This window comes from Anabrus simplex, chromosome 8 (assembly GCF_040414725.1).
Source record: "Anabrus simplex isolate iqAnaSimp1 chromosome 8, ASM4041472v1, whole genome shotgun sequence".
In the NCBI taxonomy this organism is placed as follows: Eukaryota; Metazoa; Arthropoda; class Insecta; order Orthoptera; family Tettigoniidae; genus Anabrus; species Anabrus simplex.
The window spans coordinates 124,714,810-124,728,827 of record NC_090272.1 but is presented as its reverse complement, the minus strand read 5'-3'; the positions used below and the strand labels follow the sequence as shown (position 1 = coordinate 124,728,827).

General features: G+C 40.6%; 1 protein-coding gene across 3 annotated transcripts in view; it reads right to left on the bottom strand.

Annotated features, from left to right (window-relative positions):
* DppIII (dipeptidyl peptidase 3) overlaps positions 1–14,018 on the bottom strand; it is a 200,010-nt gene that overhangs the window by 173,044 nt on the left and 12,948 nt on the right. For all 3 annotated transcript variants that reach the window (XM_068228838.1, XM_067152443.2, XM_068228837.1), the window contains exons 3-5: positions 12,802–12,921; positions 7,092–7,319; positions 4,627–4,764 (exon numbers count right to left, since the gene is read on the bottom strand). In XM_068228838.1, the coding sequence (XP_068084939.1) occupies positions 4,627–4,764; positions 7,092–7,319; positions 12,802–12,921 (486 nt within the window). The remainder of the gene's footprint in view (positions 1–4,626; positions 4,765–7,091; positions 7,320–12,801; positions 12,922–14,018) is intronic.

Genomic DNA, 14,018 nt, shown 5'->3' with positions numbered 1-14,018 from the left:
CGGCACACCAGATTCAGCGAGCAGGCTAGCAATGGGGCTTGTAAAAAAGCTCCCGTTGCCAACCTAACTCCGCTGTGGTGAATGCTATTCAGTTGGGCTAGGACGGTTCGCCTTGCTGATCCATATGCTGCACTGCGTAGTCTAACCTGGATAAAATGTGTGCCGTATATAAACTGTAGCGCACCGTGTGGTCTGTCCCTCACGTAGAGCCGTTAAGAAACTGCAAGATATTAAGCTTCTTAGACCATTTCGTTTTTAACTGCCGCAAGTGCGGTTCCCACGACAATTTTCTATCAAAAAGGAGCCCAAGAAATCGGTGTCAACTACAGGTAGAGCGACATTCCCTAAGAAAAGCTCAGGATCCACGTGAAGAGTGCGCTGACGGCAAAAGTGTACAACAGAGGGCTTTGCGGTTGAAAACCAAAAGCCATGTTCTAAGGTCCATTGTTCCACTCTTCTAATAGCGAGCTGTAATTGTCGCTCAGCAACAGCCATATTTTGTGAGCTATAATGCAGAGCAAAATCGTCTACATATAGCGACGATATTAATGCTGAACCGGCAGCAGCGACAATACCGTTTATGACAATCGCGAACAGAGTGACACTAAGAACCAATCCCTGTGGGACTCCATTTTCCTGAACATGGTATTGCGAATATGCCCTTCCTACTCAGACACGGAACATATGGAGGGACAAAAAATTCGCAATATATACCGGCAAGTTACCTCGGAAATTCAATTGATGCAGGACTGAAAGGATGCCATATCGCCATGTGGTGTCATATGCCTTTTCTAAGTCAAAGAAAACAGCCACGAAATGATGTTTTCGGAGAAAAGCGTCCTGAATAGAACTCTCCAGGTGTACCAAGTGGTCAGTGGCAAGCAAGCGGCTTGAAAGCCACACTGGTATTCGGACAAAAGTCCTCGTTTCTCCAGGCACCACACAAGTCGGCGATTCACCATCCAATTGAAAAGCTTACACAAACAGTTTGTAAGACAAATAGGTCTGTAACTTCCTGCATACTTAGGATTTTTGTCAGGCTTGAGGACAGGAATTACTATGCACTACCGCCACTGTAATAGAAACTTACCCTCAACCCAGATTCAGTTGAACACATGAAGGAGATATAAAAGACTATCCTCACCAAGGTGTTTCAACATCCGGTTATGGACATTATCTGGTCTGGGAGACATGTCCTTGCAAAACGCTAAGGCGTTGTGGAGATCCCACTCCGTAAAGAGCAAGTTATAGTCCTCTGAAGCTTGAGTGGCTAAACTGAGTTGATGACGTTCTGCTTCCCGCTTCAGAGCTAAGAAATCACGATGGTAATTCCCGGAAGCAGATACATCCGCGAAATGACTGGTACATGACTAGCAACAGAAGGTGAGTCTGTGACGATATTGCCTCCACTGGAAATTCCCAGTACTAAAGATGTTCCTTGTATACCCGAAATACATTGAAGTTTAGTCCACACTTGAGATGACTGTGTACGTGACATCATAGACGACACATATCTCTCCCATGAAGCTTTCTTACTCTGTCAAATAAGAACTCATGCCTTAGTGCAGAGTTTTTTAAATGTTACCAGTTGGCCACAGTAGGCTGCCTACGATAGTGTTTATGAGCACAACAGCATTCTTTTATAGCTGCTGCAATTTCTTCTTACCACCAAGCAATGAGTTTTCGGCGAGGACTCCCTGTAAAGGATGGAATGGACTCCTCAACAGCAGTAAGAATAACTTGTGTGATGTAAGTTATATCCCCGTCTACGCTCTGGTCAGTTGCGTTAGTAAAGGTAGCTAGTGCTGTGAACATTAGCCAATCAGCACGTTTAAGAATCCATTGAGGAGAAGCCTCGATAGATTTTTGTTTCAACAAAGTAAGTATAATAGGGAAATGGTCACTGTCACAGAGATCAGCGCGTACATTCAACCAAAGCAAGGGAACCAGCGCTTGGCTGTATACATTAAGGTCTATGCAAGAGTATGTGCCGTAACGTACGCTGAACTGGGTAGCATCCCCAGTATTCAAAATACATAAATCCAGCTCTCTTAGTAATATTTCCAACTGCATTCCGCTGGGGCAAGGCATTTCAGAGCCCCATATAGGTTGATGGGCATTAAAATCTCCCAATAAGAGGAATATAGGTGGAAGCTGATCTATAAGATCACTTACCCGCACTGCAACTGCTTCCAGCGGGGTTCTTAGAGGAACCTCTTCACTACAGGTATCAGAATGAACAAAAATTCCAATGCCACCGGACGCCTGGTGAGCATAATATCATTCTGTCGAGTACAGTTTGAAATTTCTCAAGACCGTATGATGACCTGGTCTGAGATTAGTTTCCAGAATACAGAGTATACTTGCCACAAACTCACTAAAGAGCTGGCACAGCTCAGCAAGATGCCTGACATAACCGTTACAATTCCACTGTAACAGTGCCATAGTGCGGCCTAAAAGAGAAAGTGTTAGGTTATGAGCGACAAGATGCTTTTAAACTTAAGCACTATCAATACCAACATCCGTAGGTGTAGATGACAGCTCGACGTCTATCCCGTCATCAACAGACGGTGGGAATGATGCCCAGAACTTCGACGTACCTTGGGGGCGGGATTTCTTCATACGAGGAGAGCACTCAGGTTTAGGCTGGCGCTAATTCATACCCTACAGGTGGAAGGCATGATTTTCCCTACGCAGGAGAAGTGCGGGAGCGTCTGATACGGGCATTCCTCTTCTTTGCCTTCTTTTCTTGTTTAGATGGGCTGGGAGATAATTTCCCAGCCCTGATCGACAATGCCACCTGCGCCAGCTTTCGCTGACCTCTTATGGGGGCGAGACTTAGCCTTCCCCCTACTGTGCCAGCTTAGGCCTGCCAGCCTGCACAGACTTCCTGATGGTCGAAGGTTGGGTGATTCCTCACTTCGAGCTTTTAATCTTTACGACTTTGCTCTCAGGAGCAACAGCCACCTTGGGGGCAGCGATCTTCATGGGTAACAATGTCGTGAATGACAAACCTGGGAGACTCTGAGCCATCACGCTGTAGTCTAGTGTATTGGCAGGTATATTTGTGGAATTAAACTTACGGCACGCTTCCTGGTAGGAAAGACCATCAAAGTTCTTGATCTCCTGGATCTTCTTCCCACTCAGATATATTGGACAGTTCCGATCTCAAGGAAAATGGAGACCAGAGCAGTCAGTGCACCTGTATGGAGTTGTGTACTCCTCCACGCCGTGAGATGCTCTTCCACATGTACCACACACAGACTGATTCGAACAATGAGATACCATATGTCTGAATCTCTGGCACTGATAGCATCGCATAGGAGGCGGGATGTACGGCCTCACATCGCAATGATAAGTTGTTACCTTGACTTTGTCTGGTAACACCGACAACTTGAAAGAGACAATGAAGGCACCAGTGGCAACGTCTTCACAGCTGACTTTGCGCGTAAAGAGCCGGAGGTGTGTCACACCACGGTTCTTCATATCTTCCATCAACTCATTGTCAGTGTTCAAAATAAGGTCGCGGAGCAACATGACTCCACGAACCAGATTTAAGGATTTGTGCTCCTCCACTCTGACAAGTATTTCGCCAAAGTGGTCGCACTTAAGCAACTGATCGGCTTGCAGTGCTGTACAAGTTTTCAAACCAAACTACCGTTGCACATTTTCTTGCGATCCTCAAGTTCGCTGTAGATGCCTTCAATGTGTCTACTAAAAAGGATCGATTTTACCAGCTTAAAATCGTGCCCATCAGTTCTGGTAACAACCAGAAACCTAGGGAAGCTGGATCACATTCCTTCACGCTGCCCACGTTCCCACGAGATTGAACCCTTCAAGGAATCGAAAGTTAAATACTTCCTTGGGCAGGTCGAAGACGTTTCGAAGCCATGGCCGAAATCATCCTCCCCGAATGCCACCCACTCTGATCAGGGGCCTCTGTAGCCGAACCAAGCAGCCAAGGCAATACCCACCTGGTCGTAGGCGGTATTGCCCGGAGTCTGATGTTGGATGATGCCTAATACGGAATGACTGAGGCAATGAGCATTAGGACTCCATTCCTCTAATTACCTGCAACAGCAACTACCCCATAGCGTATACAGAGTAATAAATATAGAGAAAAAAATAAAAAACAATGAATAATAATATGTCCTTCTGGCATTCAGCTGTGCGGGGACCTGTGTTGTCACGCGGACACTACTGCACGGGCACATGACGCTCCCATCCGCCACTTCCTGGATGGTTACAAGCAGGCTTTCAGGCGTAATCGCACATGTAAGAGGTCCATCTCTGAGCAGCACGCACATCAAGAATTTTTTTAATCGGTCTACAACTAACCCTCAAAAAAAAAAAAAAAAAAAAAAAAAAAAAAAAAAAAAAAAAAAAAAAAAAAAAAGAAGAATAAAAGAGGGGACCGATGGCCAAATGACCCTTTTAGTCACCTCTTACGACAGGCAAGGGTACCGTGGGTGTATTCTTCGTCTGCATCCCCCACCCACAGGGGGTAGTAGCTAAACTACCACCCTTTCTTCCATTTTACAATATGACTTAATTTTAAAAATCCTTGGTATTTCTAACAATATTATCCTATAACTTAACAGCAAATACAAAATGTTACCTTCATACCTCAAACATGGTAGTCCCATTCTCCACAGTCTTAAATGCTCGGCTGTTATAAGCTTCCATGTTATGTTTTTTGAGAAAACCATTGATGAGCTCTGCATCTTCCTGTTTACAATTCTGAGAGAAATAGGTAGTCACACCCTAAAAGACAACGACAAAACAATAACATTAAAATAACAAGCAAATACAGCCTCTACTTTACTAAAACTAAGACAAGCCTTATCATAAAGACATAAAAGACATTAAGGCCCGGTTGTATAAAGACATCTGACCAGAGATCAATTTGAACTTAGTTCCGAAAATGAACTGAAATTATGACTTCAATGCGTTGTATAAACCTGAACTCGGTTTACACACGTGTAGTTCAAATGTAATCGGAGTTCAGTAAAGTGGACATTGCAACACCGCAAAACAAATTAAAATTGATTATTTTCACCATGTTGGTCCGTATTGATTTATATTCAAATTTCTGTAAAATATTTTCACCGCCTTGTCAATACTTATACATGTATAAGTATAAAGACATCTGACCGGAGATCAATTTGAACTTAGTTCCGAAAATGAACTGAAATTATACATGCATAAGTATTGACAAGGCGGTGAAAATATTTAAACAAATTAAATACGAAATAGCTTTGCCCTTTGGATAATACTTAAATGGTGCGATTTACCTGGCCATGACTGCAACAAATGAAATACAAAATTGCTTTTCCCCTTGGATAATACAGGTTGAAGTGAGTTGGCCTTGACTGTCGACAAATGCACGTCGTTTGCAACATGAAGTGGAATTTCTTCGTATGTTTTTCTTGCAGCAAACACAGATGAATGGAAAACGGATATCACACTTCCCTGAGTCAACCCTTTTTATCTTTTTTATGATCCCCATGGTATTATGATTGAGAAGCCCAAGTCCTTCGTGGCCATTCTTTCTTTTATTCATTTTTTGAAGAATCTACTAGTGTTAAGAAGGGGTAATTTCCCAGTTACAGTAGGGCTTGTTCGGTCTTGTGTGGTTAAAATGTTGTCACATAGAATTCCTGGCATGTCCGTTTTTCCTTTACGGTACCTGTTAGTTACGGCGATATTAACTTAAAGAGGTTTTAAATCATAAATTTGGTCATGGTGCTTTTATGAGCACAGCAGAGCGAATATGTAGCTGTCGAGAAAAGGTGAAGCAACTCTGCATGTCAATAGCTAGCACATGTTTCATACGTAGCACGAATCGATCAGAGAAGTCCCCAGTTGGCAAATGAAGCATGTTTCACTACATTAAATTTTCTCGAGAAGTACTTGGATTTATTTTTGGAATAATCACAGTGCTGAACTCGTAATGTTTGTAGATTTAAGGCTAGGTGTAGAAAACAATATAGTTCCGTTTTAAAAAACAAAGTTAATAGCATTATCGTCCGCCTCTGTGGTGTAGTGGTTAGTGTGATTAGCTGCCACCCCCGGAGGCCCGGGTTCGATTCCCGGCACTACCACGAAATTTGAAAAGTGGTACGAGGGCTGGAACGGGGTCCACTCAGCCTCGGGAGGTCAAATGAGTAGAGGTGGGTTCGATTCCCACCTCAGCCATCCTCGAATAGGCTTTCCGTGGTTTCCCACTTCTCCTCCAGGCAAATGCCAGGATGGTACCTAACTTAAGGCCATGGCCGCTTCCTTCCCTCTTACTTGTCTATCCCTTCCAATCTCCCCATCCCCCCACAAGGCCCTTGTTCAGCATAGCAGGTGAGGCCGGCTGGGCAAGTTACTGGTCATTCTCCCCAGTTGTATCCCCTGACCCAATGTCTCACACACCAGGGCACTGCCCTTGAGGTGGTAGAGGTGGGAAAAGCCAACCCTGGAGGGTAAACAGATTAAGAAAGAAAGAAATAGCATTATCTCAGAGGACATTGGCGCTATTCTATCTTGAACGGTCCAGAATGTTATTTGAGATGGACAAGTAACAACTTAGCTGAATAATTCTCCATATCCCAGTAATGAGACATCTGTAAGACACGAACATAAACAATTCATAGAGGTCATGTTGTAGAATTATGTTTCACTGCGTTATACGAAGCGTAATATAGCTTATATACGGACAACAACTATAGGCTGACAATGCATTAGCTTAATCTTTTGTGTATTTTCTTATGATTTATCGTAACAACAAATGTAATAGTATGTTCACAATCAGCTGTTCTTGTATCTCGAATAGAAAAAACTCATTAAACTGAGATCAAAGAGTTTAATCGGAGAAATTTCTCCAGTCAAAGTTAATCCTAGTTCAGCACGAATTGATCTCAGATGAATGTTTATACAACAAAAAATCCAAGTTTAGCGTGAAACTGAGATCAATTTCGTCTCTGATCCAAGATCAAATGGTTTATGCAACCGGCCCTAAAAGAGCTTTGGATATGTTACGAAGGTAACTTACATATAGTTGATACTGCATACTACATTAAAATGCATCAGGATCTTAACATTACCTTGTCAGGGAAACTCAGAGTCTTCTCTCTCTCAGATAGAGAGAAAATGCTCTCCTTACACCTCGACCACAGCTCCTGTAGTAGTTTGGGTTCTCGTCTATAGACTTCACTTAATTTCAGTACCTTCTCAAACTTATCCTCTGAGAGATTTGGGATGATTTTGCTGTCTCCAAAACCTTTATAATTTCCCATATTGGTAAAAATCCCAGACGCATACACCAGAAATGCCTGAAATTTTAAATAATATACTAGCCACTGTTCATGCAGAACAACAGATACAGAAGGCAGAGGCATTGCATTTATGGTATTTGTCAAACAAATAACAGTTCTACAATATTCAAGAAATAACCTACGTAGTGTGGGGATGTTTGCAAGTCGACATGTTACATCGTACAGAACTCTTACAGACACCACAATGACTGTGTTGTAATTCTCAGTCATACTGCTTCTAGTAAACTGTATTAACAATTATTTTACTATTGACTTCTTTGGATTCATCCATTCAGTATTTCTGTCCAAGGCAAACTCAGCTTGAATATTAAACAGGTCTCAATATGACTACTTTGGACTCAAGTATCCTACTCTCATCTACAGGGTGTGAAATTAAGTCACTACCACCATACATTGCATAGATATTATCATTGGGCTGCAGATTCTTATGTATTTATATATTTCATTCCTTTACTTGTAGATAACTGAAAATGAAAAATATGAAAAAAAATGTCTGAATTGTGGTTCTGATATGGTTATACATGTGTTTCACACCACAACATTACAGAAAAAATGTGAAGAAGAAAAGGGCTGAATTCTGCAGAAACTTCAATACAATAAACCAGTATGCATATCATTAATGGTTTGTGACTTTTGCAAAGGAAGTAAGATGGCCATTGCTCCTCACCTCTGCAGCCTTATTTTTATTTATGAAGTTAAAATCTCAACTGAAGGGACTAAGGGCCTGTACTACGACTGTCAGGTAAACAGCCAGATACGTAGGCTGCAGTTTTGCAAACTAGAAGTTAAATATTTTCTTGCGTACTACCAACGGACGAGGAAGGCATCCTCAAAGGCTAAGGGAGTAAACCCTGAAAGAAAATCCTCTTATGTGTTAGGCCTAGCAAGTCAGCAGGAGAGTAGTGAGTACAGTTGCTTTCAATAAGAAAAAGAGCCTCGGAAAGAATATTATAGACCGGACTGACACGTCCTCTCAGAAAATTGTAAAGTATGATGACCGTAAGGTTGATGATATACAATGTTCTGAAAGGAAACCCCAAATAAAAAAGAGACCCAGATACCGAATTGGAACTATGAACATTCTATCATTAACTGGAAAGTTATAAGAACTCCTAAACATGATGGATAGAAGAAAAATATCAATATTGGGATTAAGTGAGACCAAATGGAAAGGAATTGGAAGTAAGAAAACTTCGTGGAGGTTATAAATTATACTGAAGTGGACAGGAGAAGGTAGCGAAAAATGGTGTTGGATTCTTAATTAACGAAAGGACTGATGCTACAGCTGAAGTTATCTGCAAAAGTGATAGAATCATTAAAATGTTCATGAAACTGGAGAACACTAAGTACACCATCATACAAGTGTATGCCCCACAGACAGGCTGCAGTGAGGAAGACAAAGAGAAATTTCGGCAAGACCTGGAAGATACAGTTAATGAGGAAAATGTTATTATTATTGGAGATCTAAATGCGCAAGTTGGGGTAGACAGACTTGGGTACGAGAACATCATTGGTCCACAAGGATTTGGACAAAGGAACCCAGAAGGAGAACAACTATTAGATCTGTGCAGAAGAAATGATCTTATAATCAAAAATACATTCTTCAAAAAAAGAGACAGTCACAGAATAACAAGGTACAGTTGGGAGGGCCAGTATAGAACATTGATTGACTACGTAATCACAAATAAAGATGGTGGCAGGTACATCACAGATGTAAAGGTCATACCTAGTGAAAGCATGGACAGTGACCACAGATTGTTGGTAGTAGACTTCAAACATAAGGCAAATGAAACGCAGAAACTTATTACGAAAAAACCAAGGGTTAAAACTTGGAAGTTGCAAGAAGTCCAAATAAAGGAAGAATACAAACTAAGGATTCAACAGACTTTGCCGAAGTGTGAAGTAACCAGCGTTAATGAAGAATGGAAGGCCTTCAAAGACACCTTTGTGGGAGAAGTCAAAAACCTATGTGGAGTTACAAGTTCTATCAAAATAAAAAAGGAGACACCATGGTGGAATGATAGAATGAAAACAGCAGTGAAAGAAAGAAACCAAATAAAGAAGGCACTGGACAAGGAAAAACAAAAACAGGGACAAGAACGAAAAGAACAAGAAATACAAAGACTTCAAGAAGGAGTATACAGGAACAAGAAACTTGCTGTAAAGAACATTGTAAGGGAAGATAAAGAGAAGAAATGGAATGAGTTTGCAGACAAACTGGAAGAGGACAGTAGAGGAAATATGAAATTGCTATACAGAGTAGTGAAAAACAAGCGAAGGGATCAAGAGACCATAAAAGCAATAAAACGTGATGATGGAACTCTGGCACAAGAAGAGGGAGAAATTAAACAAGAACTCAAGATCTATTTCGAAAAGCTGCTGAATGGAGATACAGAAAACATAACGGATAGAGGAGAGCCAAGTCGAGGAACCACAACTGAACCACCAATTACATGGCTTGAGGTTGAAAATGCGCTCAAGAGCATGAAGAAAGGAAAGGCAGTGGGCATAGATGAACTAAGTGCAGATATGCTGAAAGCAGCGGGAATTCTAGGAATCCAATGGCTCTAAAGACTGCTCAACAAGATATGGGAGGAAAATACTATTCCTGAGGACTGGAAGATGGGCATCATTGTACCTCTGTTCAAGAAAGGAAGCCGACGAAAATGTACTAATTACCGTGTTATCTCACTACTGTCTCATGTCCTGAAAATATTGGAAAAAATAATAGAGACCAGAATCAGAGATATTGTTGAACCAATTCTGGAAGAAGAGCAGTATGGTTTCAGACCAGGAAGGTCAACTACAGACCTTATATTTGCAATTAGGATGCTAATGGAAAAATACTGGGAGAAGAACAAGCCTTTATTTCTAATATTTTTGGACATTGAGAAAGCATACAATAGTGCACCAAGGGAAAGAATTTGGCAATGCATGAAAGAACTTCAAGTGCGAGACAGCCTCATAGACAAAGTGAAAATGTTGTATAGTGGGAACAGAAGCTGTATTCAAGTAGGATGTGGTTTGTCGGACTGGTTTGAAACAAAGAGAGGAGTGCAGTAGGGCAGCTCATTGTCACCACTTCTATTTATTATTGTAATGGATGTAGTAATGAAATCTATTAAAAGGAAAGAACATGGAGATATCAAAGCCTTCACATTTGCAGATGATGTTGCGATCTGGAGTGACTCAGAAGAGGAATTGGGAGACAGAATACAAAGCTGGAATGAGGAATTTAAGAAATATGGTTTAAACATCAGCAAGACCAAGACGGTGGTGATGAAAGTGTATGGGGAAGGAGCAGAACCAATAGTCATGTTAAATGAAGCTCAACTGGACAGCGTTCCAGTTTTCAAATACTTGGGTAGCGTTATATCAAATGACAACCTAGCAAAACATGAGGTGAACAATCGAATCAATAAGGCAACACAATTTTACCACCAGGTAAGACACCTGCTGTGGGATGAGCAAATACCCATGAAAACAAAAATGACATTGTACAAGTCCTATTATACACCAATTCTTACATACAGTCTCGAAACCACAACACTGACCAATAGAGATAATTCCAAACTTCAGGCAGCTGAAATGAAATTCCTACGCACTATGACCCAGAAAACCAGGAAAGATAAGATTAGGAATGAGAAAATTAGAGAAGAAGTAGGAATAGATGATTCTCTCCTCAATAAGATTCAGATATCAAGACTGAAGTGGTTTGGTCACATGAAGAGGATGCCAGTAAACAGAACTGCAAGGAAGGAATTTGACAGAAAGGTAGAAGGAAGACGACCTGTGGGAAGGCCACGAAGGAAATGGATAGATTTAGTTAAGAGCGATGTACTGCTGAGAGATCATGACTGGGACAAGTTGGTGGAGGAAGAATGGTACAAGGACAGGATAAGATGGAGGAGGCTCATATACCACACCCGGAAAATTGGAGATGGTTTAGGATGATGATGATGATGACTACCAACGGATTTTAACGACGGTATTGTAATGCAGAAGATGTAGTAACATTTTAATTGGGTTGGTAATAAGGTTACTGAAAATATAGCAAAATTTAGTGCGGTGGTATACGTGTTTCCCTGGTGTTTTCGTATGTTTAGCTCTATTCCTTTTGAAATTGTATTACTAGAATTCAATATCGGACTCTTATTAAGCTATAATGAGGAAGTTCAGGTCAAAAACAGAATTAGGACTGAAATATACACACACACACAAAGAAATGTTAAAATTAACTGTATAACAAAACTGAAACTGTTATAGAAAATAAAAACACTGAAAATGTAACCTGGACGCAAAAGTTAAGATTCAGGTTATATATTTTTTTTTTGTCTAGTACTATTTACGAGGATACGCGTTACGGCGAAACTAAAGTTTGTATTCGTGATTAATGCCACTGATCCAGCGTAGGATCATTAATTTTATTATTAATTCAATTTATTGTTTGCTCATTGAATAACTAGTTAGTTTTTTCTTTTCAATACAATGCGAGAATACTAAAATTTTTTGCTTTATGTCGCACCGACACAGATAGGTCTTGTGGCGACGATGGGACGGGAAAGGCCTAGGAATGGGAAGGAAGCGGCCGTAGCCTTAATTAAGGTACATCCCCAGCATTTGCCTGGTGTGAAAATGGGAAACCACGGAAAACCCTCTTCAGGGCTGCCGACAGTGGGATTCAAACCCACTATCTCCCGGATACGAGCTCACAGCTGCGCGCTCCTAATCGCACGGCTAACTCACCCGGTAATGTGAGAATAGTAACTGGCAAGCATTTATCTCACTTTAGCGTAAATACTTTTGTAGCGAATTGTTATGAAGTAAAAGAAATATAACCTCCTTAACATCCTCATTCGACGGTCAAATCGCCATGAACAACGTTGTATACCTTTACTCCATATGTGCGTTGTGGATAGATTTGGCATAGAAACCATGCTTTTGACGCGCATTTTAATGATTAGGAAATGTGTACTATCACCTCTAGTACCCTACCGACTATCATTTAGAAGGTAAAAAAAAATGTTTGACTATTGGGACTCGAACCCACGAAAAAGTGCATAGCAGCAAACGATGTTGCCCTAATGACCTAATGACCACGCCGCACATAAACGAAAGTCGTAGTACATGTTTTCAACCAAACTTCCAGATAAATGTCCAAACTGCCAAATAAATTTATACCGCACTTATATCTGGCTGTCGTAGTACAGGCCCTAAGAGTTGTTAACAGTAGAAAAGATCAAATAAAATTTGCAATTCTGGAAATAGGTTTCAAGGACTACTTTCATAGATGACATAGTTTTTGAAAGTGGTGAATCAACCAAGGAGGAGAATACTTTGATGAAGTCAAAAAATTCATTTTCTAGGGAATAAGTCATTTGGGTTATAAGCAGACTACTTATACTTATTTAACAAATACAGTAGAATACAACACACCAAAGGAATACCGACAACTGAATACATAATACTTGACCGTCACCTGAAAGTCATCATTTGTCAGCTTCCCATCTTCTATGGCTGCCTTCTTCAGTTCTGCAATGGGTTGTGCTGAAAATACCTTCCGCAGCAAAATAAAAATAAGTGGCGACTCGGAAGATGTCTGTGAAAATAAAAGCAAAACACTGATGTCAAATATATTCATGGTTCTTAAAAATTAAAACTTTAAATAAAATGGGGAAGATAGGAAACACCCACTTTCATGAAATGACTGCTGCGTACATCAACCCAATGCTAGCTTGACAGTGCTGCCAAATGAAGATACAAAGGTACAGTGCTACACACTTCTATCACATGCCAGGCTGAGAAGGTTAAAATGAAACAAGCAGAATCTCAGTGGTGTTTCATGTTTAATATTAGGGTGCTTTGATCGTTTTTACTTCCTTGCTAAACAATGATGCTGGGAGGATGGGTGCAGGCATAACAACTCCCAGGAGGGTCCAGTTACAGGTGGAATGGGTGTGGAGTTGGGGGGCTGGGAGATCTGGGAAATTTTTAAAATCTGAAGTCAGACATTGTTTTTAAGACATTTCATTACCTAAAATATGCTCTTTTTACTTCAATTAACTTAAAAGTAATTTCTGATTTTTAAAAACTGAAATAAAAGCAGGCCTATAGAATGGTTTCATGGAGTAATAAGGGCTATTATTCTTTGTTTATGGTTGAAGATTACAAATGTTTATGGCCATGGTTGCCACAGGATATGATGTCTATAAATATGAAGTAACCCCAAATGAATCCCTTGAGTATATCAATTTCATTTGTCAAGCAACACCATTCTATTCAGCTGCAGTTAAAGCTATCAAGATTGGCCTTACTCTCCCAGTGACAACATGTACTATTGAATGCACATTCAGTACCTATACCTACACTACGGCACATCATGGCTTGGAATCAATCTACGATGAGACACAGGAAGCCAAGTAGATTATGAATGCTCAGAGTTCATAGGCAGAAAGGGAAAAAGAACACTGAATTCACAGACACTGTGGCAAAAGAAATTTGGAGAGCAACCGAGAAGGCTCGGTTTTAGTTCTAGAATTAATTTGTTTTTATATGGATTAGATTTTTTAAAGTTTTACAGCATGTTCATGAACTTTTATAGGCTACATTGAATTTCCCCACCTTTACTAGCACCTCCCTCGCAGAATCTATGGCTGGCAGTTTAAGTGGATTAGGAGGAAGTTCCAGCTACAATAT